The sequence below is a fragment of the Polyergus mexicanus genome, unplaced genomic scaffold, assembly GCF_030449975.1.
Source record: "Polyergus mexicanus isolate NDT 795.1 unplaced genomic scaffold, iyPolMexi1.0 SCAF_3, whole genome shotgun sequence".
In the NCBI taxonomy this organism is placed as follows: Eukaryota; Metazoa; Arthropoda; class Insecta; order Hymenoptera; family Formicidae; genus Polyergus; species Polyergus mexicanus.
The window spans coordinates 6,382,308-6,410,117 of NW_027223323.1; the positions used below are offsets into that span (position 1 = coordinate 6,382,308).

General features: G+C 34.4%; 2 protein-coding genes across 4 annotated transcripts in view; one reads left to right on the top strand and one right to left on the bottom strand.

Moving 5' to 3' along the window:
• The first annotated feature begins 1,877 nt into the window (after window positions 1-1,877).
• On the top strand, window positions 1,878-13,080 carry LOC138945215 (allatostatin C). The gene is made up of 3 exons (XM_070316580.1): window positions 1,878-1,991; window positions 6,905-7,032; window positions 11,109-13,080. Exons 2-3 carry the CDS (start codon window positions 6,916-6,918, stop codon window positions 11,271-11,273), a joined length of 282 nt encoding a protein of 93 aa, XP_070172681.1. The 5' UTR covers window positions 1,878-1,991; window positions 6,905-6,915; the 3' UTR covers window positions 11,274-13,080.
• Dnalig3 (DNA ligase 3) overlaps window positions 12,820-27,810 on the bottom strand; it is a 39,736-nt gene continuing 24,745 nt past the window's right edge. For 2 of the 3 annotated variants that reach the window (XM_070316573.1, XM_070316572.1), the window contains exons 4-20: window positions 24,635-24,873; window positions 24,158-24,237; window positions 23,646-23,723; window positions 23,368-23,542; window positions 22,264-22,419; window positions 21,606-21,737; window positions 21,401-21,480; window positions 21,090-21,177; window positions 20,929-21,006; window positions 20,684-20,807; window positions 20,254-20,324; window positions 20,030-20,176; window positions 19,166-19,759; window positions 18,270-18,361; window positions 17,318-17,414; window positions 14,982-15,139; window positions 12,820-13,069 (exon numbers count right to left, since the gene is read on the bottom strand). In XM_070316573.1, the coding sequence (XP_070172674.1) occupies window positions 13,057-13,069; window positions 14,982-15,139; window positions 17,318-17,414; window positions 18,270-18,361; window positions 19,166-19,759; window positions 20,030-20,176; window positions 20,254-20,324; window positions 20,684-20,807; window positions 20,929-21,006; window positions 21,090-21,177; window positions 21,401-21,480; window positions 21,606-21,737; window positions 22,264-22,419; window positions 23,368-23,542; window positions 23,646-23,723; window positions 24,158-24,237; window positions 24,635-24,873 (2,402 nt within the window). In that variant the 3' untranslated portion in view covers window positions 12,820-13,056. The remainder of the gene's footprint in view (window positions 13,070-14,981; window positions 15,140-17,317; window positions 17,415-18,269; window positions 18,362-19,165; window positions 19,760-20,029; window positions 20,177-20,253; window positions 20,325-20,683; window positions 20,808-20,928; window positions 21,007-21,089; window positions 21,178-21,400; window positions 21,481-21,605; window positions 21,738-22,263; window positions 22,420-23,367; window positions 23,543-23,645; window positions 23,724-24,157; window positions 24,238-24,634; window positions 24,874-27,810) is intronic. The other variant, XM_070316574.1, reaches the window with a different exon arrangement.

Here is a 27,810-nt window from a genome sequence, read left to right on the forward strand (position 1 = left end):
AGAAAAAACGAAGGATTACTAACATATTATTGCATTTTTTAATATTCATAATTTTATCCAATTTATTTTATAATCTCTTATTTTAATTGTAAATTCTAGGAGAAAGAGAATGCAATCTGAAACAATAATTTGCTATAAAAACTATTTGTTTGAAAATCCATTCGATTATGTGTAACTTGAGTATTTTAATTGAAAAATACAGTATAGGTTTATGCAAAAGTTAAGTTTAAATTTAAGTTATTTAAATGTAAAATATTTTAATTTTAATTTAAAGTTAGGTATCTCATTAAAAAATTTTCATAACAAAATCAGAAAAATTAATAGAAAATAAAAGATAAGAAATACATAAAGAAAATAAAAAACACTGAAACACTCAGATTTCGAAGAGAAATATCCCTCTTGTTTCATGCAGGCGCATTCAACAATCCCAATATAATTCCGAGATTCTTAAAAAATAGAAATATTCATGTTTTAATTAAAGCCTTTGATATCGTGATTGTGACACTGATAATAAATAAGAATTTTTATTTGAAACAACAGTTTGACGTTAATCAATAATAATAAATTTTCGAATGCCATCAATCGTAAATGTAGCCGGCAATTTTGCATGTTTTCTCGTTTTGCTAAATGAAAACTTCATCATGTATCTTATTCAATCTCAATTTTACACGTGTATAATAATAATGTGTGGATGTATCGCAAGTATCACCATGAAAAAAAGATATTTTATATGTTTCGTATAATAAAAATTTATGAACAATTAACTCTCTCGCGGTACCAGGCCATTTCTTGTTCGGCGCGTTATCAGAAAGAGAGGAGGACGAAACAATGGAAATTGTTTCTTTATAACAGAGAAAATTTACTTTTTCTCGAATAGAGAAAATAAAACAAAAAATTACTACATTTATCCACGCGCGTCTTTCGTACGCTATCTGACTCATATCCTTTATTTACGTTTTTCTTATCTTCTTTTAATTTATATCTTGCGCAAATTTTCACATCTTTTCACTGCGCTTTCCGTAGATTATACAAATTTAAAAAATTATAGTTTCGCTTAATTGAATTTATTATATTTTTTCTTCTTTAAAGTCACATTGTCCCACAGAGGGGGACAGAGTAATCGTTGGCAAGAAAAATCGTCCGGAAAAATGTCGTTTTTATACCGAAAATCTAAACGTAAACGCGACGTTTCTCCGTGGATTTTTCCGAACGATCGATAACGCGAGACATCCATTCGCATGCTGAAATGATGGGAAATGAGCCTTTAGGAAGTGTAATCTTACTGTCGTACGGGTAACTCGTAAAGAAGGTAGTAAAAGCCGTTCTCACGTTCGTTCTCGGTTCTCGCGTCGCGATACAAATCCCCAAATAACAATCTAACCAAAGGAAGCTTCCATTTCGCTTGCGAGCACGAATTATTTTCCCTTTTTTTTTTTTAATAAAATATTGTACATACAAATTTATAAAATAATTACTAAAAATTGCAAATGTTCGCGAATCCTACTTTCAAGACAATTATTACTTTATTATGAATTTCCAACTTTGTATCACTTTTATATTTAAAATAATTATAATTGGGTATTAATTACTTTTATTAAATAAATCTTGTAAAATAGATCTCTCGAAATAATATCATTAACTCTTTTTTTTTAATTGTTTTATATATATTTTTTGATTTTTTATACTTTATATATATATCGGCGAGACGCCGATTATCGCCGTCGGGGAGGAAAGGGGTGAAAGCCCGGGGGTGGCGGCCGTGAGTTCCTTCCGCGAGAGGAGGGTGGGTTTCCGCTACCACCGCCCGTTACCCGCACCAGCCGGCGAGAGTATAAAGTGGTCGCGTGCACCAATGCTCGGTCACTCTGTTCGCGGAGACATCGAAGAGTCGACGCTACCTGGGGTTCGAGTTGTCTTGGCTCGCATTCGAGTGTCATCCTCCCTTCGCTCCCATCGGGACGAACGTCGGACGAGCATCGGGCCTGCACGAGGTATATAAGATCGCGTTCTCCAATTCTTTCCGCGCGCGACTTTCCGGTCCCGGCATTTCCCGCACGCGCGATTGTCCTTTGAACAAGTCGCTCTCTCGTCGATTAAATCGAAAATAATTGTACAAATGTAAATCATAAATGGAAAAAGAATTAGGATGTATGTGACATAATGGAATTGACAAGTCGCGTGTTGGCGCGACGTTAGTAGAAAAAGACTCTTCTCTAATCGGACGATCGGTTTCTACGATAATGTTCTATGGGGTTTGGGATGAATTGGAAAGGATCTCTTCGCGGAGATTATTTCGTCATTAATCCCTCGGGAATACGGTAAACGAAGGGTACGATTTCTCGGTCCGATCGAATTGCGCGAATTTCTGCTGCAGAGAAAAAATTATGCAAGTCAAATTATACTGATATAAATTTTCTACGCGAAACGCGAAAGATAATTGTGTAAAAAGTAGAGGGGTACGAAAAGCGCGAGAGTAAATTTACGAAGCAGAAAACGCGCGTATGTTTTGTTTTGATTTGAATAAAAATTAATATTTAAATTCGATCGACTGGAACGCGATGGATGGCAAATAAATAGCAGCAGTTATAGATTAATTAGTCGTAAACAAACTCGCAAATTGAAACGAAATGAACGTATGTCAATGAAGGAAGAAACTTTACGATTGAACGCTTCTGCGGAATATCGAGTTTAATTAAAATCTAATAAAAAGGAACTTTTTCTCTCGCGTGTATTCTTTCTCTTCACTCTTCGAGGGTACGATATGCGACGAGAGTGTGACAGGCGATACGCACCTGAAATGTAAATTTACCGAATTCCCGCACGACTTTCCCGACCCCGTTTGCAAACCAACGTATAATTTGACGTCCGTTCGCGTCGAGCGGACGAGAACAAATTAGATCTTCTTTCGCTAGAGCTCTTTACTTTCCGCAATAATACGGTACACCTTTCTTATTGCTTCGAGTATCTTTTGTGCAAAAAAAAAAACATGAGTAGATATAAATATAATATATATTTTATATATATATATATATATATATATATATATATATATATATATATATGTATAAATATTATTGTGTATGTATATTAAAATATACAAGTAGGAAATTTTATTGCTTAGAATAAACTGCTCTTGTATAATTATCGTTAAAATTATTATCGATTTGTATGATTTTTCCATTGATAAAGTAATTATAAACGAGTTTACAAATTAAAACGTTCGTGGCGCCACAGTAGAAAAGGACTTTTATGGTCAGGCGGTTTTCTGATAATTTAACAGAGCTTACAATTCGGAAAGATTGGATTAAAATGAGAACACAGTGTTGTAAAGTTTATTCGAAATTATTTTTATCGTATATTGCTCTCAGGAATTATGATTGAAATCTAAGGACGATAAGTTTTAAGATCGGAATTAAATTAATTGCCTTTATAATAATACCTTATAATAAATCTTTGCGATTAGCTATTTAGAGATAATGTGTACGAGACATCTGTAATTTTTTTTTTTTTATTTAGTTATTATTTAAATAGAGCTACGAAATATTGGATATTTTTCGAAAAAGGATTGAGAAGAGAGAAAAGATTTAAAAGCGAACAAAGTACATTTATAAATAATTTGGATTAATCCGCTTGTGTCTAAATTGGGTCAATTTTCAGAGAAGAGTTTTTCAGCGTTGCGCCAAACTTAATTATCTGTATTAATTTTCACAATAATCCAACAAAGAGTAAATGCAACAATAAACGATAGACAAATTACGATTTATTTCGGGTACAAATCTAATGAGGCGTAAAATTCACCGCAAATATTATCAAAGAGCGAGTTTCGAGGTCACGATGAGCCAAATCACAGAGACAATCTAAAAATACGGAGATTCCAATTTTTTTCATTTTTCTTTTTCTTTTTCTTTTTTTTTTTTTTTTGCGGAATCCAGGTGTGTGCGCGCGTCAAAAAATTTCTGATAAAAGAATTCTTAACATTTCTTCACTCGTGTACACTCGAGCATTCTACTTCCCGTCTCGCGATCTTTAAAAGAAGAAGAAAAAAAAAGAAGAAGAACTTTTACCTCTGTCGAGCGTTCAAGATTCTTCCTTATCCCCCCCCCCCCCGTTCGCGATACATTCGGCGATTTTATCTCAACGCAATCGTTCCCATACAGCACAGAACATTGCAATTACATTGCAGCAATGTTACAATCTTGCAAGTTGCAATGAAATATTGTTGAGACATTATTGGAATCTGGAATTGTAATATTTTATGAGAATGTTACAGCAACATTTCAAAAACATTACAAAAGACAGACATTTGATAATCGCTACTTCGTTCGTTTACCACCATCTAACCCGTATTTAAATTTTAATCACGATAGTTATATAAAGCTTGCAAAAAACGGTTAGTAATATTAAAGGTATAATAACTATTTTTATCAGATTAATTTGTCTGATACAATCCCAACACAGGAAATTCAGATATTGAATTGAGTGTTCAGAAATCGGACAAATAATTATCCGAAAAAAGTTAAAAAATTATCCGTTTATTGTCTACTTAAGATATGGAGTTTAATATTTATATAAATAAAATTTCAATTTTCATGAATTAAATTATTTAATCGTTATCAATTTCTTAAACTTGTAAATAATTCATAAAATAGCGATGTTAATTAGATAACAGAAAATTGTTTAATAGCTCCCATTTTTATATAAAAGCAAAAATTTGATAATAATTTTTTAATATGCAAAATGCTTCAAATTTAATAGATAAACTTGGAGAATATATAAAGACATCCACGAGAGACGAGAAAGAACTCGTTGTAATTGCGTAAATTCACAATCTTTTTTCTTATCTCTCTTGGATGTTTTTATATGTTCTCAAAGTTTATGTATTAAATTTGAAGCGTTTTGCATATTTGTAGCAATGTATTTAAATATTACAAATACATTGCACCGTAACATTACTGTAGTCTTACATTGAAATATTTCTGAGGGCGGACATTTCAACGTTGCCGCAGGCTTGCAGTAACATTGCAGAAACATTTCGCAACTTCTATGCAATATTACAATGTTTCAATGTAAGGTCTATGCAATGTTTTTGTAATCTTTCGGTGCTGCATAGGTTTCGTTATTTAATCAGATAAAATTGGCCGCTGGCAAAACCCCCTTTCGAAAACGCGTTCGCGCTCGAATTATCGCGATGACCCTTTCTAATTAATGAAACGCGAAATAGATTCGCGCAGAACGCACCGCAACGCGATCACCCCGTTGTCGCCCGCCGCGGTGCGCTTTGTACGATACTCGAATGTGTTTCTGTTTCACGCGGCCGCAACGAATTAATCTGATGAAGCGACCAATAATAACGCACATCGTCGATTGTCCTTCGCAATTAGCGGATTGCGTAACGCTAACCGCGGGTGGCGAGCCTCGCGCGGGCTTCGTTTTTTTCATTTAACCCCCTTCATCCCCCCGTCCCCATGTGTATCTATGGCCTACGCTACACATATCCGTTGTACCCCGTGTCGTCCTACTCTTTCGTCACGTTCCTTCAAATTAAATACAGAATTTCAATGAACAATTTTCATCGATCGCATCATCTCATTTCGTTCCAATTAATACACTCGCGAGAATTGATCCAACAATTGGATTTGTTAAAGCAAAACTTTATCGATTTGTTTGTTTATTCGCATTTCCCTCGAAGCGAAGAAGGCGAGGAAATTAAATCCCCGAACTCTGAGAAATATATTCTCATCGGAATAGAATTTATCTCTTTATCAGAAACACTTTACCAGTCGGACAAAACTTTCTCTCCAATTTGAACGCTTAAACGTTGTATTATTTAAATACAATGTCACGCATTCCACATGTCTCGCATTTTCTTCCTCTTTTAAATACAATATATTTCTTTTATAAATTTCTTTCCGACAACTTTTTAATGAGAAATTCAATATTTATTACTTCTTTGTTCCGCGAATGAAATAAAGAGATACGTTATTAAATAATTGCACGTTATCAGAATGAAAATGTACGGAATGATAAGAGATTGCCGTATACGCTAAGAAGAAAGAAAAAAAAGATACGCCTATGAACTCAATTGCACGAATCGTTAGCGGGTTCATTAGTTATCGGCAATTCAGATCGTTTATATCGATTCTCGACGTGCTTTTTCCACGCACAGACACAAGGCGCGAAACAGAACATCGCTTTCTAATCGAACGTTTCGTCGGTGACAAGATTGCCGAGATTCGCATCGATTCGACGTAATGAAATTATTCTCCACGCTTCTCCACTTTCGACGCGACAAAATTCAGGATACGAATTTTCATTTCTCGATCGTTCTCTCTGACTAGCCAAATGTACCGTCAATATCAAAGACGGTTACGTTGTGTATTAAGAAAATATATATGTTTTAAAAAATCAAACTCTTTTTTTTTTTTCATTCCAAAGTATACATATTTATCTACTTGAAATAATTTTTGCATCAATTTTTACCCATACAACACAGAACATTGCAGCAATATTGCAACATTGCCGCAATGTTGCTATAATGTTGCAATATTGCTGCAATGTTACTGCAATGTTCTGTGCTGTATGGGTATGAATATCGCGCTAGTAAAATAAATCAATGCGCAACATATCTTTCATGCAGTTGCATTAGCAGAGATCGAAAAATTTCAACATAGATTTTAAGAATACAATAGAAAAAGCAATCTTCTCTAAATTCTACTATTCTGACAAAAATTTGATGTAGGCGTCAAAATTACCGTCGTCGATGACGATTGAAATAATTCTCGGTTTTCTTTCAATTCGAATGAGACGAAATATTTGTCAAGAATCTTTAGTAAAATATTATTTTACATCGGATTTACGCGAATAAAAAATTTCATGTTTTCGTCAATTTTATTCTCACTTTCAGACTCTGTAAGGATGCCATCGGTACGAAACGCAATTACACTGGCGTTGATGCTTCTCGTCTTGGCAGAATGGTCGATGGCGATGCCAACGGCCGACAAAGACAAAGACAGATTGTTGAACACCGTGGACGTAAGTAAAACGGCGTAAGATATTTCCGTTTTGACGTACAAATTATAAAATATATCGTTTTAAGGGGATCATCTTTGTGGAATAAAGTTTTGAGAATCAAAAGATCGATGAAAATATCTAACAGAAATTTTCGGAGATCCTAAGTCGGGGAACGCGTGACATTTAATATTGTTCCAGTCGGATTCGGATTATTTTTTCAATTTTCATTATACACGATCAGGAAAAAGCGAAGAGCTTTCAAATTCGCGCATCTAAAATTTTTCCCGCAATCGTATCGTTCCTAAATCTATTTCGAGCGAAGATTCGCGAAATTGTAAAATCTCTCTTGCGAGAAATCAAAATTATATTTCCCAGCGTTGAATAAAAAATTCGGACTGTTGGCGAAAAAAAAAATTCGTCTCCGACAAACGTTGGAAGAATGAAATTCGAAAAATCAGGATCTGTCAGTGTTTTTTTTTTTCTTTTTCTTTCCCCGAAGAAGTAAAATGGACATGGGGCGAGGGATTCGTCTGACATCTGTCAGAAGCGTCTTCGCATTCTCCATCGCTTTGTAATCGAATGACGAGATGGATGGGGGATATTCTCTTTTGCATGATTCGAAACCCGCGAAAGATTTCCTGACATTCGCACTCTCGATAGAATATCCTACGTGTCCTACAACCTCGCGACGAGTTAATTTTGACGATGGATTCTCCGACTGATCTGAAATAGATTTTTCCCTCCGTAGAAAAATATTGCAAGATCAATAATTTCCGAGTAAAAGAGAGAGAGAGAGCTTCAAGCTTCAGAGAAATAAATAGGGGAAAAACCATATTCATTAATTAATTTCAAACTTTATAATTTAATAGAACTTTAATTCGAAACTCGTTTATGAAGATGTATGATGTTGAAAATTAAAAAGTTGCGATAAATGAAAACTTCCCCCTCGATATTTTCGCCAGAAGACGAATCGATCTCAAATTATTCGAAAAATCCATCGCTAATATTAATCTCACGAATTGTAAGATATCTTATATATTAATTTTTTTCTCTCATTTCTCCAAATAAAGCGAAGCAGTCATAGTATCGACAAATCATATTTTTTCATAAAATTTTCATAAAATTTTTCATATAAACGAGAGTCGCTTGTAACGCGATGACAAAACAAGAAGAGTAATATTGTCAATATTACAAATAAATTGAAAATCATTATTTAACGATGGCTCCTTAAAGCAAAAGCTATGAAAAACACGGCTGGTTTTTTTTTTTTTTTTTTACGAGAACAGTATTTTCTGAAATTTTTCACGCATTCTAAAAGAAAGGTAAGAGAAGAAGAAAAAAGAAGAAAAAAGAGCGCCTCGTAAGAAAATAACTGCAAGCTCGCCGTCATATCGCACAATTCCCTTCCTATCTCGAAAACGTTTGATTTGAAAGATCTATCTTAAAATAAAAATACTTGCCGAGCTGAAACAAGGGGCGGAAAAGAAGCTGTCACGTCAATAGCGATACCGTCAAAGGGCAAGCGTTGCGAAACTACTCGACAAAATCGATACACTTGTTACTCGATGAATTCCGGAAGGATACTGTTACGAGATGACGTAATCGGAAGGAGAGGACGAGGCTTTTGTGAAAATGTTGATGCTACTTTTCCATCGGCAACGCGCAGAATAAAATTCGAAGAAATCGCGTCGTCGTATGTTGCGTAACCGCGCAACTCATTTCCCTGAATTGCAAATGAGACGAAGACGATGGAAAGAAATGATGAAGAGAAACTGAGTGGGTGGAAGCTTCATTTAACCATCGGATCGAGAAAAAAATAATAACTCGCTCAGAGTAATTTAGACTCGCGTTACACGAAAGAAAACAACAGTACGTTTCTTGTTTCGTTATTATGCAATTGATTACGTCTGTCCTCTTATCGTCAGCAAAACTCTTTTATAGAATAGATTGAAAAATCTATCGGGCAAAAATATAACTCGGCGAATAAAGAAATATAAACCTAAAAATCGAGAAACGGGTCTTTTTTTTTAACTCGAATTGCATTTTGTGTCCCGTTTTATTTACGCGGCGACAATTCTACTATCGCAAGTTGCAATTGTGTCTAATCGTAAATACGAATCAACATCTCGAAAAAGAGCAAGGAAGAACGAAGACGAGCACGGAAGCGGCCACGAGAGCCAATAAATTCGTGAATCGATAATCTGTCAATACGACAATCGAATTTTCGTTTAGCGCACCCTTCGATATGTGTTCACAATTCTCAATTTCTTAATTTCAACACCAAGTGGTCATTTTCGGGGAAAAAAAAAAAAGTTACGTCGAGAAAAATATAATAGTAATAAAAATAGATGAAGAGAGTGAAATTTTTCAGGCGTAAGATAGAGAGGAAAATACCAAGAAGCATCTAGAAAGCTTGCGTAATATTCATACGTTAAAGAAGAAAAAAAAAAGGATTCTAAATATTTTAATCAAACAATTAATTATTACACTAGAAGATAAACATGTATATATTTCTTCGTGATGAAAAAAATATTCTTACGCTCTGACACGCTATCGTTTCATCTTCATTTTGTAAGCTTTTGTACACAAATATATTAATTTTACACAATTTTTATATCGAAAACTTTAGAGAATGTGTTCGAACTATAACTGACACGCTACGCGAATATTTTTTACATTTGCATAAAAAAAAAAAAAAAAAAACCGACAAGAAAGGAAGAAAAAAGCTCTCTGAGAGAAGATATCCCTTATGAAATCACGGGTGATCAACAAAGCGAAAATCACACATCTATAATATTCCATAAGGCCCGATCTGTGATATGTAAATCTTACATAAGAGATTTTCTTAAGAAAAACATCGCGAAACAGAAGTAAGTTTTACAAAGCAAGGTACAAAATATCACAAGTGTAAAAACAGAAGAATCGTAAATCCCTTAAATAAAACAAAAAAAAAAAAATGTAATATAAAGAAATTGAGAAAAGTAAGATACAATATTACAACATTACCTAACATTGAAAGATCAAGATAAAAATTAAGAAATATCGAGAAAGTAATCAATGTATAATACAAGTGGAAAGAGAGAAAGAGAGAGAAATATTAATCGAATATTTCTTTTCTTTATACAATCTCTGTAAAAGACAGACGAGATTTCATTCGCTCGCTCATGTAACTCCGGAGACTCATTTATTTAAAAGAAAATCCGAAAACACATGTGTATTTTTCGATTGTGTCTGTCGACTTTTTATTATAGTCAAGAAATATATCTCTGCGATAAAATTTCCAAAGAGCTAAACGTCAGATAATCGAGGCAAAAGAATCGCATTTACTCTCGCGAAGATAAGCGACATTGTTAAAAAAAAAAAAAAAAGAAGAAATCATGAGTCGTATAAATTGAGTTATATAATTTTCACATATCGGATATATATTATTTCGAAGCTCTCTCTTGAACGTAAAAATAAGAATTCCAAGAATTTCAACTAATCAGTATTTTTTTTTTTTTATATTTTATACAAAAAATGTCGCCCGATTCTATCCACTGAAAACGTCACAGAATCAATAGTTATAAATAATTTGCTTTAAGATTCTAGGCTTTCCTAATTTTGTCAAAATTATGAGAGTGCCGAGATCTTTGACGCGTCGAAACGTTCTTAAAATTCCCTTTCGAGAGCTCGATTCGCGAGAGGCGTGAACCGCGAATAAACCGCATTAATTATCTAATTTTGCTTAATATCGATATCTGATAATATGGATCGACTTTACGTAAATATTTGCTACGCGATTATTTTATTAAAAATTATAAGCAATTTCCAATTTTCTATATATGATTATTCATAAATTTATCTCCTGGTAATGTTAAAAATTTTTATACTTCGTAATAAATATTTATATATTATAATAAAATTATATTTATTCTTTAGCGTAATATTCCCGAAACAAAATATGCAAACTGCTATTGCTATTACAAATTTCTCATATCCTTATCACTTTAATATCACTCTAATATCATAACTTTCCGATTATCGTTTATTCAAAAAAAAAACCTGTTACTCTTTCTTCCAAAAAGAAAATAGCCAACGACGTCGTCTAATTGTTTCAGTTGATAGACGACGACGGCAGCATCGAGACAGCCCTGATAAATTACCTATTCACCAAGCAGATCGTCAAGCGCCTTCGCAATCAGCTGGATATCGGCGATTTACAGCGTAAACGCAGCTACTGGAAGCAGTGCGCCTTCAACGCCGTGTCCTGCTTCGGTAAATAAGCAGGACGAAGGGAAAAGGACGAAGGGCAAGAGACGCGCGCAAGGGATGCTCGTACACACACACACATATATATATAAGTATATTTACGGAAAGTTATATTGTCGGAAAGTTTAAGAGAACGCGATAGAAAGGCGAAAGAGATTCCACAAAGTTTCGATAAAAAAAATGTTATAAAAAAATTACGTAATTTAAAAATATTAAACAAAGATATAATATAATTGATAATTGCCAAACATTAAATACGCATCTCTCCTAATGTAATGCGTTTAACGAAATAATTCGATATAAAATGTCTGGATAGATGTTATAAAATATTCAATGATCCGTTTGACGAAAAACTTGACGAAATAATCGAAATTCAACTTAAGAGATTAAGAGATGCGTCACTCTTCGCGTGATAAAGAATTAATCGATTAATTGTAGCAACAACAATTAATATGCGCGTATTATAAACGATTCTCTTTCGTTTCTCCACGCGAGCTTCTCTTCGTTCTCTTCTTCCTTCGAATTCCAATCAACTGATGACCGCGTCATTATTAATCCGTGAGGAATAAACCGCACGAGGAGCGAAAGCGGGAATTATCGTCGGGGGCGCAAGTCAAAGTCGTTTGCTCCCGAAATGATCAATTATTCGAGCCGATATCACGCCTTTATCCCAAGCGAAGTGTTTCCAAACTTTCCGACAACGACGTTATGTACGAGGGAAAGACAAAGAAAAGAGAAAGTAATCCTTCCTCATCTCCTCGCAAATTGTCCGACTTAGAGCTTTCGAGAAGAATAAAGTAGCTGCGAATGTCAATCCCGTCGGCTGTTTTCGAACCCTTCGCATCGACGCTTCCCCTTCGATGGAGAGACAAAGCGGATGAATAAAATTAATATCGAGAAAAAGCACGATAATGTCAAATTAATCGCGACATCGATTAATTTCATATTATCCGTCGCTCGTGCAAAATAATTTATTGTTAATTTCTGTAAATGATAATACGATAGATAGCGGGGACGCGAATGCAAAGGGTAACGATACGAGTAACGATGTAATCGAATACATATCAGAGGATAATCGCGAAGAACACGTGTCGAGTCCAATTCTTCTTCTGCTATAAACTCTTATCTCTGTATCATCATAACCCACCAATCTCTAGCTGTTCGATACGTGTATATATATATATATATATATATATATATATATATATATATATATATATATATATTTAATTGATGCGTAATTTCATTTGCCTGTGTCGTCGATGTGTGCCGCCCTGTATATGTCACAGAGTTCTGTGAATAATTAAACTTGTTGTGTAATTGGCCCCTCAATTATATAAAATATTTCTCCTTCCCCCTTCCCTTTACCCCCCCCCCCCTATATATACGTCAATTGGGAGCATCGAAAATACGTATTGATACCAACACATGAATTCAATTATTTATAATTTTATCCTTCGCCTTTCTTCCGCGATTCTTTAATCGAAATAACACATTTATTGTTGGTGAGCGGAATTAGATTCGCTTCGTAATTCGTTTAATACGGATAATACGGTCACTTTTTGCTACTTTTCTACTTAATCGTATATAATATCTTCATCCTTAATGCCTTAAGGAAGGAATGAACTTTTCCTTTTCTCTTAAAGAGATAATTTTATCGCATTTAAATCATGCGTTTTATTCATTTCATCGCAGATGCATACGTTTTTACGTAGGATTTGAGAAATAAAAAATAATTTATTCACTCGCTGGTACCGAGGCGGAGTCGTGGTAACTACACATGCCATAGTTATACGGCTACGATGTTGATCTGTAAAATAAAAATACATCCCAATTAAAGCAAAATAAATATATTTAATTAATACTTATTAAAAACTAATTATTGCGCGAAAGTAAAATCTTTTCCATTCATCCTTTAAATAAACATTCAATGAAATAGATCGCAAATTATTCGAGAAAGGCTTTCTTTAGCTACAATTTTTTTTTTTTTTTTTCAATAATGACGAAAAATCTAATTTTTATATAAATAAGTAATCTAAATAATCAGAAATCTCAAATACGATAATGTAATGTTAAAATATATATACCTTAATATTTTATTAATATATAAAAATCAAATCGATTAAATATAGAAATATTTTTATTTTATTGCCACTTGAATATATTGTAGGGGAGGTACTTCTAAATTCCCCGCAAAAAAAAAAATGAGAGACGGACGCATTCGTTTAGGGGAGATGTAATAAATTGAAGTTTCATTGTTTCAAGGTTTTTTTTTTTTTATTATTATAAAATAAAGAAAAATAAAGTTTGTTTAGGTTGTATTTGTCCTCTCCGCCTACGCATTCAATAAATAATATTTTTGAAAAACGACTCAGAAATTCATGTACTCGCATGTTGAAAGCTGTTTATGAACTGCGAGAAACACAGATGAAACACATTATTGACAAAATATCCGTGACGCGAATGTAAACAAACACTATTTCGTTCCCCTCTGCGATAAATACAAAAACTTCGCTTTACCTAATATTACTTTACGATACCTGAGAAAAAGCATTAAAAAAGTATGAAACTTTAATTTATTATATCTCCTAAACCAATGTTCCCCCCCCCCCCCTCCTCCTCATCCATCCATCCATCCACTTATTCCTTACGAGGAATTATTCGGAAAAGCTTCCCCTATAACTATAATATATTTAAGTGGCGATTAAATCGAAAGTGTGTTACTTTTTATGCAATTTTGCTTAAATTAAATAAATTAAAGATAAACATCCGCGGATTATGCGATATTCGGGAATATAATTAGGTTTATCGACTGATTCGTAGAGTTCGATACAATTACTCAATATAATTATTAACAATAATTAACATCTCCTTTTGATTTCAGCTAAATAGCGTGATTTTTTTTTTTTTTTAAATATATATTAATTTAATCATTTTTTAAATCAAAATTTAGTGTAATTTTTACTTTATAAAAGAAATTGAGATTTATACAAATATGTAAATATAATATTTAAAGGTTAATTAAAATTTTTTAACAAACAACTGCACAAGTAAATATTTTAAATTTTTCAAAATCAATTTACTGTTCTATTTATTCAATAAATAAAATTCAAATAAATATAAATAAAAGCAATGATGAAATTATAATTTTATTTATATTTAAAAAAAAGAAAAAAAAAGATTAAATTTTTGCAATAAACATCGGCTTATAATGCGGGATTTATCATTTGTCAATAACATTGCTGTATCGAATATGATCTAAACTTGGCAGCGCAATTTTCGAATGTCAAACTTTTCCTATGGCAATAAAAAATGCATTACATGCTCTAGGATCGTCGTATTTTGCCGATTAGTGCATTAGACGCGAACGTGATTAATAATGTTTTCGCGAAGGATTATCATATAATAAATGCCACGAAGGCGCAATGAAGGACAGACAAGAGGAAAAAGAGGTTTAACGAAGCATCAAGTTTCGGTGGAACAATACCGTGTGAGTAATTCGTATAATTTATTCAATTTATTATTTATTACTTGTAAGATTAATTGCTCGCGATATAGCGAACGCAAAGTTCGATCTTCCGGAATGTGTATTACAGAAATGTGGAAAGGCTTAAAAGGGTATAGTAAAATCTATTTCAAAGACGATCGCCTTTCCTTTATCGCCTATTTTTATACTTTAGTTTTATAAAAAAATATTTTATATGTACAATATAATTTAATACCTTCTGCGTTTGTCAATGCACACGCAGGGACAATCGCAGTAATCACCGATCAGCTGCACCGCGTGACAGATCTCGTCTTGCTTCGCGGATCGCGTCGCAGATTCTTCCAACCAGGACACGTTCACGTGCTTGACGGTCCTCGGAAAATCGGCGAAATCCTGAAAGAGTGTTTAACATGATTCACACAAATATACATTTCATAAACAATTGACCCGTCTTTTAATTTTCCCATCAAAGAATGTCGTGCTTAAAAAAATAATAATAATAAATTTCACTTTATATGCATTTTCGATAATCGAGAATATAAAATATATCTGTATGTGTTCGATATCCAATAGATAATTAATCTGATATCGAATAACGAATTTCATTTTTAATCAACCGTGTATGAGAGTTTTATGAAAAATTATGACATTTTATTATAAGAAGCACCGTTGCACCCAAGCTCTGCGATATTTTACAGTTTATTAGCGCGTACATTTTTTTAAAAACGCATTTATATATAAAAATTAATAAACATTATATATATATATATATTGGGTGTACAACTTTGCTTCCGCCGTTTTCCTATAGATGGCTTTAGCGGTAAGTAGTGGTCGAAATAAATAGATCATAGACGTCATGCAATAAACTTGGGCATCTGTCAACATAACTCTATAGAAACATTAGTCGATTTGTGTCTGCATCATAAAGTTATTCTCGATTGAAAATGTCAGTTTACGAGCCAAATTCTCGTCATTTGCGGGAGGTTTTAATTTTCTGCTTCAATATGAAGAAATCTGCGGCTGAGGCTCATCGAATGCTCTCAAATACTTATGGTGAAGCCGCTATTAGTGAAAGAACGTGTCGTGAGTGGTTTCAACGCTTCAAGAACGGTGATTTTCACGTCGAAGACCGGCATAGTGGTGGAAGAGAGAAGGTTTTCGAAGATGCAGAATTGGAGGCATTACTTAATGAAGACTCGAGTCAAAGTCAAAAAGAATTGGCACGATCATTGGGAGTGGACGAATCATAAATGTGTAACCAGTTTTTTACAATAAAGCCTCGAATTTCGGGGAAAAAACGGCGGAAGCAAAGTTGTACACCTATCATATATATATACATATATATAAATGTACACGATGAACTAAAAAATATGGCAGAACTCGCGTGTAACAATGTCTCTTGTAATACATGAGTATTATTGTATCATGAGTATTATTCGTTTGAAAGATATTTTCGTTCTTTCTTCTTGTTTATGATAACATAAGAGCCACGAAAATATATATATTTTAAAGATTGATCAGAGGGAATTTATTTGTTTTCGCCTACGTGACTCTTACGTTAAGAAAAGCGAGAGGAAAAGAAATATCAATCATTAGTTATAAATGTGACATTAATCGGTAGTATAAGTATCGAATAACAGCAACATATGAAAACTCGATAAAAAAAGAGAATTCATCGAAATTGACGTAAAATCGCAGCGGTGTCTTCTTGATGACGCGAGTCTCTCCCTCTCCCACTGTTATAGTGCGATACGCAAATATATTTTCCATAACCGTCACGGTAACGTGGAAAATTAACGAGCACGAGTAGGAGAACGCCGGTAATTGATGCTGACGATTAATCGGCCTGTGGCAGTCTACTTCCAGGATAACGGAAAGTGCTAAACGCATCGCCGTGGCAGAGACAGTAACGGCCACGGTATTAACCGCGATTAATCTGGTTACAATCTTTTTCCCCTCATCTGCGTGAAATCTTTACGTTCCCACACGATTTTTCGCCAATACTCGAATACGCGTACAGGCTGTAATCGTCAGCAGGAGAGACACCAGCTTGAGATTGAATAGAAAAAGTTCGATCCTCGATAAAAAAATAATTAGTTACATTAAAATGCTTCCTTTTAAATCGCCATAAATCTTTTTCGCGCTAACTTGTTGCAATGTTTAAAAATTGTTGACGCAAGACTTTGCTTAAATTTAATCCAAATATGAATTTATATATGAGAGAAAATTTGGTATTAAAATAAATTATTATAATATTATTAAGACACATGAAGAAATATATAATATTATATAAATATATAATTTTATATCATTTTTTATCATACGTATTTATCACATTATTTATCACATCATTTATATAACTACTACATGTTTCATCATTATCTTATTATTTAATAAATTCAATTTCACGCAATAAAAACACATCTTTTTACGATTACTTTTTTAGAATCTTTTCACTGGAAATTAAATTTCTTAGCCAGACTGCTCTTTCACCCATACTATACAAACATGAAATACAATCTCGGAAACATGTATGTGCCATTGTGCTGTGTATAACTAGTTCAAACTTACGACGAGAACGGCCGTGGACGGAATTTCCGTGCGCGTGTGGATGACGTGGGTCGTCGTCGAGTCTGGTCTATTCTCCGTTACTATCGTGCCGCCGAGTCTAACGTTTCAAGCTTTGTCAAGGAGAATCATAGTTTGGACATAGTTGGTAGGTACGCTCGGCTTTAAATTAGCTCTTATCCCGGGAGAACAAAGCGGAAATGTGGGTTTCGTTGGAGAAGAACGACGAAGGAAAAATGGACCTCGGCCATCTCGCTCATAGAAAACGACAGGTGACCGGACGATCCCTGGAGGAATTTTCTTTCGCGGACCAGCGCGATGTCTGGTTATCGTAACCCACCGAAGAAGCGAGATTTGATTTATATATCATTGTATCTATTACATATTGCGTGCCGCGTGTTTTGTATCTCGGCGGATCGTTAATTACATCTTCCGTATATAATTCCGTTATATATTACATGTGCGTATTTTAATTTTATCATAATATTATTAATATAAAATAATATATATGTATATAATTGAAATATAATCCAATGTTTACAATTGAAAGGATATTATAATACATGTTTTAAAACCCGCAATCTTGCCTTTTCTTCATCAATTAATTTATAATATAAAATAATATTTCTTAAATAAGAAAGAAAACGGAGAATACTGAGTGCCCTTTATCGCAAAAATTCGGAGATAGAGAATTCGTGTTACAAGTCTCGATAATCTCTCAACATCTCCGTTAATGCACAGCCGATGTTGTGCTACTTCGGAAATCGATTAGAGGATCGAAAGAGAGAGAGAGAGAAAGAGAACGGGGGCTGTAAAAATTTATGAAATTATCGGAAGCGAGTGCAATTTTCGTAAAATTATCGAGCTTTTATAAAATCGGGAACGTAAAGATAATATAATCATGTTGGTACAGCGCGAATTATTATTGCGTAAAATAACGTTGGAAAAAGGATACTTTTTGAGCATCCTTTGCACATCCTTCCTTCTGCTCTTGTCCAAGCTGGGCGCTAAACTCGCTCGTACATCTTTCAGGACATTATTGGATCTCTGGATAAACAAATTTCACAATAAATAGAAAAATTTATTAATAGTCTTAAAATAAATCATCTGAAAAGTGAAATAAAATAAGACGTGATGTGATAAAAATGAGAGTTAAGAATTTTATAAATTGCAATATTCTTATATATACAAGAGAAAAAGAGAGTCTAAAGATAAATTTTTGTGTAATAAACAATAAATGTATACATATATATGTATACATATATATATATTAAAAATAAGTAGCAAAGCAGCGCGAAAATTATGTTAGAGAATTTCTGAGATAAATGAGACTAATTTCAGTGATTTAACGTTTCAATATCGCGAGTAGAGATAAGTAGCAAATTCGAAACAGAAGCAACTGTCTACATGAAAGATTACTAAGTGATACGCTCGTAGTTATGGTTTAAGAGAGATCAGCGAGACATTTATCGTTGTCTCAAGTTAAGAATTCTCCAAAAACATAAAAGAATACATACTCTATGAAATTTGCAATGTTTTAATAGACCATCTTTTTCAATAAAAATATGTAAATAATCTCTTCTCTCTCAAATCTCGTAAAAAAGACGGACAAAAATTGTAACAATTGCGAGTATTAAACTAAATAATTTCTTCGTGTTTCAAGGCTTCCTTACAGAACCATTGTTAGCAACAAAAGATATTTATAGTATTATCAAACATATAAAAGTGATATTTTTACGAAAGCTAAAAAAGCAGAATAAAGAAAGTGCGGATGTAACATTTGTAAATTTCCAATGTTGAAAGATAAATTTCGATTATCATATAAGAGGAATAAAAATAACGCCGATTTACGTTATCCTTGTCTTTCGGATCAAGAACACTCGAGAATTTGGAGGATCCTTCCGCATTCGTTCTGCTGGTAAGATAACAATCGACGTCACGATTCCGCTTCGTTTTCTCTCCCGAATCCGATCCCACGTCTCTTTTGACTCTCGCCTCCGTCTCGATCTTCGACACTTTCAATTTCTTGCTCCGCGGCTGGATATCCGCGATACTATCGAGTTCTTCGTCGCGTTTATCCCTCTTCTGTTTTTCAAAGGATTCTTCTGATACATCCTCAATTTTGAAGCTCGTTGACGGCTCGTCCAGCGAACTCGTTATCTTCCTTGCCTTTTTCTCAAATTTTCTCGGCGACGTAGCCGGATCGGGAGATCTTTTCCTCGGGATATCATCGACGTCGGCCAATGTTGCGAGTAGATGACTAAAATCGACTGAATCCGGCTTCTTCTTGAAGAGCCCACGTAACTCGTTCAAACTGGTGGCCGTGGACCAATCCTTATCACGACGGATCCGCGTGACACGCGGAAATCGGACGCTGATACCGTCCGCAGTGTGTACCCCCTGATTCGTAAACTCGGCCCCCGTGATTTCCCATACCGGTTGTTTCTATTGGCCGACATTCAAAATATATATATCGCGTTAATTATTTTTATCACTAATTTTTTTCCAAATATCGCTTTGAATATTTCTACCACAAATTCATTCACTTTCCGTCTCAAAAAATTTTTCTTTCTATTAAATGAATGAAATTATTTGAATCTAATTACTCGATCTAATGTCGCGGAATTGAATTTTTTTTATGAATTACAATCGATATATATCGCTAGATTTACTCGTATATTAAAAATCTTGTCGCGAAAGTAAAAGATAGATTACCTTGGGATCTCTCGCCACAAAATCCGGCACCATAGGTTTGTTGGCGTGCAACCAGCTCGGCAGCTTCTCAACATCCTTGCCAATCTTCACCATGTCGAGCTGGTCCTGCAGCTCCGCCAAGGTGGTATCGTCATGTCCCGTATGGACCTACATCATTCAGAGATGATAAAATATATTAATCTCTAAGCTAAAATTAAATTAACTTGATTAATCATTTGATTTACTTTGGTCACGGTTAACCATTTATCGCGTTCCTCGTCGTAGCAGCCCATTAAGAAGATCGATAAGATGCCACCTGTGAAAATAAATCAAAAAGAAATATTTCTTTTAGAAAAAAAGAAAGAAATCCAAAAAAATATATTTTTCGAACTTGATTAAAAAAGATACGCCGTTTTTTTTTTTTTTTTTTTTTTACTCTGTTCTGTTTCAAAGTTTCAAATTTTGTTTGACTTCTCTAGAATTTGTATTAGAATCAATGGTGATTATTCAAATAAAATGAAACCTATTTTATATATATATATATAACGAATAATTTTTTTAATAAAAAATTTCTTTTAAAGATATACCGCGTGCGATAAATCTTGTTTTTACATAATTTCATTTTAAAAATCTTCTGTAACTCAACTGTGATAAAATATCGCGTATTATACGGACCTTTATTGCCTGTGCCGTACCATGCGCCAAGCACGACGAGGTCTGCGCTATCAGCCATTGCACCCCCGCATAAATAGTCCTTCTTTACCTTCAACCAGTGTCTCTTGCCTGGCTCGTATTTGCTCTGAAAAATGCGATATATGTATATATACTATAATAAAAGTTATAATCTTTGAGTATTTCTTTTTTTTTATTCGAAATCTCTTTTCAGGTGACAGGGAACGTTTCTTAAGATTGATACTTACGTCGATGTCCTTTAGGACCAAACCCTCGAGACCCAATTTCAACACGTATACGATTCTTTCCGCCAGAGCACGCGGATCCTGAAATGAGATACGAATCATAATCCGCGATATAATACGGTACTTCTGTAAATAAATAACGATTAATGTATTTCTCTCTTTACATGAACTTCGTGAATTTCTGATAGCATTATTCTACTCGGTATCTCGGTCATCCTGTCCTTCAGAATCCTTCTGCGCTCCAACATAGGTCTAAGAGAACGAGAAGAAAAAAATATATTGTATCATTATTATTCTAAAATCTTGTAAGAGTAACATTATATATAAAGCTGTTGATCATAAAGTTTAAAATAATAAACCAACGTGAAAAGCCAAAGTATACATAGGTGAGAAAAAAGAATGAAAAAAAAAGAAGAAAGATTATCATTATATAAATTATTTCGTAGAAACACGATATATATACATATATATTTACTTGTTCATAAGTATCTCTCCATTGTAGTACAGACAATCAAAAACAAAGAGGCACACATTGGCGTTTTTAAATTCGGCTTTCTGAAATTATATTCGATTATAGAGAAGTTTTATTTTATAATATTATAATTATTATTATAAAATATTGAAAGACTTGAAAAATCGTGAAAATAAAAAATTAGCAACGCGAGAAATAAAGTTTTTACTTTGTGAATTCCTAAGGTGCCGAAAGGCAAGGGTTGACCGGTCTCATTGTCGACCATGAGAACCTCGGAATCGAGAATCAAATCATCACCGTCGGGAAACGCCCGTGCTATGTAATCCTTGAACAGATTCACCTGAAAGAAATTATATTTGTCATTCCGTTATGCGAGAAAATTATTCGAATTTGATTTCAGATCGCGCTATCGCAATCTCGATTGCGTCATGCGATTCCTTTTTTTTTATTCCTTAACTCTATCGAGCAGTTTCGTGAGAAATTTTAACCATCTTTGTGTAATTTCCAAAGATACAGACAATACGTACGTATATGCAAAAAGTTCGGCGGAAAAAATCTATTCTTCTCACACACGTTTCGAGGAAACGTTTTGTAATCTCATCTCGTGAATAAATATATAAGAAGTTTAAAGATAAAAGAGAAATGATGAAAAATAAATTTTCGCGCGCCGAATGTTAAATGTCGCGTGCGATAATCAATCGATAATCAATTTCCTCGTGTTAATACGACTTCTTCTCAAAGTGTGGAATTGTTTCTATAACGATACAATATATCGATTTTAAAAGCGCGATATATTACATAACAATATTTCTCGATCGATTACGTTTTTTTTTTATTTTTTATTTTTTGCGAATTATCATCTCTACCTTGTGCGGCAGGACCGGTTTGAGGGATCTGCTAAAATATCGAAAGTCGTTTCCGCTTTTGTGCACCTGCACGCGCTCGCCGTCGTACTTGACCTCGGATAACATCCCGTTCGGACACTTTCGCATCGCCATTGCCACGGATGTACACGCCTCTGCCTTTATTAATTCATTAATTAATCAATTATCTTATTCGCGGCTGAAATTAATCAATTACAGAATACAATTTTAATTAAGTTAATAACAATTATTCAGCTTTTGATTGAAAAAAATTAGTAATTGTTATTAGGTGTACAACTTTGCTTTCGCCGTTTTTTTCCCGAAATTCGAGGCTTTATTGTAAAAAACTGGTTATTGCTTGTTGAGTCACTCCCAATGATCGTGCCAATTCTTTTTGACTTTGACTCGAGTCTTCGTTAAGTAACGTCTCCAATTCTGCATCTTCGAAAACCTTCTCTCTTCCACCGCTATGCCGGTCTTCGACGTGAAAATCACCGTTCTTGAAGCGTTGAAACCACTCACGACACGTTCTTTCACTAATAGCGGCTTCACCATAAGTATTTGAGAGCATTCGATGAGTCTCAGCCGCAGATTTCTTCATATTGAAGCAGAAAATTAAAACCTCCCGCAAATGACGAGAATTTGGCTCGTAAACTGACATTTTCAATCGAGAATAACTTTATGATGCAGACACAAATCGACTAATGTTTCTATAGAGTTATGTTGACAGATACCCAAGTTTATTGCATGACGTCTATATATTTATTTCGACCACTATTTACCGCTAAAGCTATCTATAGGAAAACGGCGGAAGCAAAGTTGTACACCTAATACAATCTCTTCAATTATTTATTTTATATCGTTACTATTATTCCCCCCACCCCCTCCTCCTCCTCCTCCTCCTCCTCCCCTCCTTTTTTGTCCTCTAAATATATTTTAATTATCGATAAACGGCTCCTAATAATCAATCTACAGTACAATCATTTAGCGCTTACATAATTACTTCAAGTTATATTATATATTATGATCGCAAGTAAAAAGTATTTTAATATAATAGTATCTTTATTAAATGACCGGAGAGATAAAACTCGATTTTATCGATTATACCAGCATCGGTAAGACGGGCGTCATCAGTGAGATGGCTACTTTATTCCGATTTGACGGCGAGTCCGAAGTGTTGGAAGCTTTTTCCTCCGAATCCGGCAGAAAACGATGTATCACCGCTTCCAAATCTCGGGACATCTGAAAGGCCTTGTATGCGTCCACATGGAGCCCCTCGAGACTAAACAACGCGTATACGTATTATTACATTATTACCATCGTCGAATCGATTATAGGATATGGAGTTATACGGAAAGTCTTATACGCAAGATATACGAACTCACATGTGCTTCGGACCGGCGTTGATCCTCAGATCGTGCTTGATCAGACGCACGATCATCTTGAGGTCGTTGGAGGTACATCTACAATTTTTATCGAAACCATTCGGTATCGTGTAACAATTTCGAATAAATTTCGAGAAAAAGAAGAAAATAAACGTACTCTCGTAGAGTCGATACTAAATATGTCTCTTCAATTCTCGCAAGTGAAAGAAAGATACGATATCTATGCGGAGTGAATAAAATTTTTAAGGAAAAAAATAATTGAGGAAACATTAAAATATGATAAAACAATTTGTAAATTAAGTGCGAATAAATAAGATAAATTCTAAGCGATTAAGGCTCTCTCTTTACAGTTGCGATATAATTATCGCTATTTTAGATACGAAAATAAATCGACAACTGCGCAAGCCACACGCGCGGTTATATTCGCATCCGTTGCAATTCTCGCTTTGTCGATAAACATTCCGAGTAACCCCTTTTCTAGCTGGAAGAACAAGAAGCATCGTCAAACTTACCTATCGAGAATGGATCGAAAATGCTGGATCTGTTCCTCCTCCTTGGTTAAACGCGACAATCCTTCCAAAAAAAGATCAACCTATCCAAGTAAAACCATACTCGCATTAATAAAAGGATGAATCTCGACGGACTGTGTATATTTTTATTCAATCGATCGTGATTGTGAATAATTATTAGCTCAATTAATTTTAATTAATTTCAATTGAAATATCCCCATCTAATTTAATTAATTATTTAATTAATTTGAATTCTAATTCCAATTCTCACTTGATCTTTCTTAATTTTTCCCTTCCCAATTTTCAATTCAAATTAATTGCGTATACGATTAAGTTTTATTAGAGTCATTTCGTAACAATTTCTAGCTTAATTATTTAATTATTCTTGATTTAATATTATTAAGAATCGATCTTTCGTTGAATGAAAATATTTTTCGATACATCCTATTCGTCTTTATTTGCAAATTGACGCGCACTTACGTCTTGGATCGTCAATAGACTCGCAGTACATGGCGACACGACATCGCTGTTCTCGAAAAACACGCCGATCGTCTCGGCCACGTCACCTTGCTCCAAATGTTCCAGCATCGCGTCCTCGTCCTGGAGTAACATTCGCGCGAACAGTTTTATCAGCTGCTTGCTTTGCAGATTGTATATTCTCTTTACAGCGCCGGGCAGTAGCAATTTGCACCAGAGCACGATGTCGCCCTTAAAACCATCTATATGGAAAATCAAACGAAAGAAAAATTTTTCGATATCATATCTCTTCTCTTCCCGAATCTATTTCATCCAATATTCTTCGATATTCGATTACTTTCGATAATTTTGTCTATAAATATGTAAAAAAAAAAAAAAAAAAAAAAAAATTGGCTCTTTTCCGATATAAATATAATAGATGAATAAATTCATTAAAAAACATTTTTTTTTTTTAATATTTATAGACAAAAAGAAGAAACGAAGAACACATAAATATGAAGCGCGAGACGTCTTTCTAATATAAGATAAAGAAGATATGCGAGAGAAAATTGGAACACGTACCAGAAATTCCAGTTTGTAGCCTAATTTGAGATATCAGTGTTTCAGTAATTCGACATATACGCAGACGTTTTTCGCATACACTCGGCGATTTTTATCTGTAATTCAGTCTCGTCGCATAGATTTCGCATTTCGGAAAGACGCATTAAATAATCGAATAAAGTCGTCCATGAAAAAGGGGCGAGGAAGAAAGAAAAGAACGGTTGCTCTCTAATCTCTGTGCTATCGAAAAAAAAAGAAGAGATTGAGATTGCGTAATCGAAAAAGTGATAAAAATTGCGAATTCGGTTTGTTTCTCTTATATATCAACATCCGCTCCTTATCTAAATACTTGCCTAATAACTGTTTTTTGCGTATGATAATAATTTTGCGAAATTGTACTTTCTCAAACGATCGCTCAACTCTTTATAATTGTTTTTATAATTTTTATACCTTTATCCTACACTCTTACATAAAAAAATAAAATCGTCATTATCACCGGAACACTTTTGATCAAAAATGTACAGTCATAAAATATTTTTCGTTAAAAAATATAAAAAAAATGTAAAAAAAACACACACACATTGCGTACTAAATAGGTATCCTTTCTCTCGATAAGGATAGATGAAACTTAATCGAAATACACGAAGATCTGCGCGTTCGGAATCACGGCGGTCCAATGGAATTCTTCTCATCATCGGCGAAAATAGAGCGGCGCGAGATTAGATCACAAAGTTATGCGGTTTCTAAGCCACACATGGCTCGAGATCCATTATCGTGAACTGTCAATGTTGATTCGACGAAGTTGCTTCACGGGGCCTTTGAATACGCGCCGCGTAAAATTTTGCGCGGATACTCAAGATTCTCTCTCTCTCTCTCTCTCTCTCTCTCTCTCTCTCTCTCTTTCTCTCGCTTGTTCGAGCGAAACACGCACGCGATTGAGAACGCGATTCGTAAATAATGGTGCCTAAAAATAGAGAGCCGGCGAAAATCGAAATTCCGAGTCGCGGCAATCTCTTCTTCGTCGCGATTCAACCAGAGTTCACTTTCGCGCCTTTCTTTCACGAAGCATTGAAAAATTGGCGAGAAATATGGAGTCGCGATAAAGCGAAAGCATTGATGAGATTACAATCGCGTAGGCGCCGCGTTGATTAATTACATCCACGATCCGACACTATCATTATACCGCTTCATCGCAATCATCGGCTCCGAAACGCGCGAATTATCACGTATCGTTCCACGTGATACAGGAACCCTTCTTCCCTTTTCTCTTTGTCTCTCTTGCCGCTCTTTCGCGATGATTTTTTTAACAGCCGTCGTTACGTCAGGTCGCATTCGCGTTCACGAATACGTCCAGCGGAAAATAAATAATCGGTTCACGCGCCTCTTCTCTTCCATCGTTTCGACCGTGGTCGTAAAGCTAATCCGAGTAAACTTCATTATCGAGATACCTCTGCCCCCAACTAAAAAAAAAATTTTTTTTTTCCTTTTTTTTTTTTTAATATACTCTCTGAAATGTAACGTAACTTTTCGTAAAAAAATGCGAAAATAATGTATCTTGCGAACCTGCGATTCGCAGACTCCTTCCTTAAGCTGTAGATCCTTTCTCACATTTACAGATTCCAGAGTAAAATCCAGAGACTCTTCAACATCATGACAATCCTGATTAAAGTATTAAAAATCTTGTATATAATATAAAACGTGCAGTATAATTGTATATCTTGAATGCTTGTATTTTTAACACGTATTGTAAAACCAACAAAAAAAAAAAAGCATATTAGGTGTACAACTTTGCTTCCGCCGTTTTCCTATAGATGGCTTTAGCGGTAAGTAGTGGTCGAAATAAATAGATCATAGACGTCACGCGATAAACTTGGGCATCTGTCAACATAACTCTATAGAAACATTAGTCGATTTGTGTCTGCATCATAAAGTTATTCTCGATTGAAAATGTCAGTTTACGAGCCAAATTCTCGTCATTTGCGGGAGGTTTTAATTTTCTGCTTCAATATGAAGAAATCTGCGGCTGAGGCTCATCGAATGCTCTCAAATACTTATGGTGAAGCCGCTATTAGTGAAAGAACGTGTCGTGAGTGGTTTCAACGCTTCAAGAACGGTGATTTTCACGTCAAAGACCGGCATAGCGGTGGAAGAGAGAAGGTTTTCGAAGATGCAGAATTGGAGGCATATTACTTAATGAAGACTCGAGTCAAGGTCAAAAAGAATTGGCACGATCATTGGGAGTGGACAATACTTTGAATCATAAATGTATAACCAGTTTTTTACAATAAAGCCTCGAATTTCGGGAAAAAAACGGCGGAAGCAAAGTTGTACACCTAATATATTTTATACACACATATTTAATCGTATGCCGCAATTTAACGAATGCAACATTTTTAATATCGAAGCGAAAATTAAAAATTGTATGGTGTATGTAAAATTTATATTTTCACTTTTCTCATATCATTATTCCTTTTTCTCCTCCTTCGCGATATATTCTGATATGATGAAATATTCCTAAACGATATAGAATAAATAATCGAAATATCTTGGCATCGCTCAGATAAATGGCATATGGTGATAACTCTCTCTTTCCAATCGCGCGAAAATGTCGTAATATCGCGTCGCGATATCGTAACATC

Excerpts from the sequence above, each read along its gene's own strand:
- LOC138945215 (XM_070316580.1), top strand. The coding sequence starts at position 6,916 with ATGCCATCGGTACGAAACGCAATTACACTGGCGTTGATGCTTCTCGTC. Across the intron at positions 7,033-11,108 it reads GATTGTTGAACACCGTGGAC|TTGATAGACGACGACGGCAG; the intron begins GTAAGTAAAACG and ends TAATTGTTTCAG.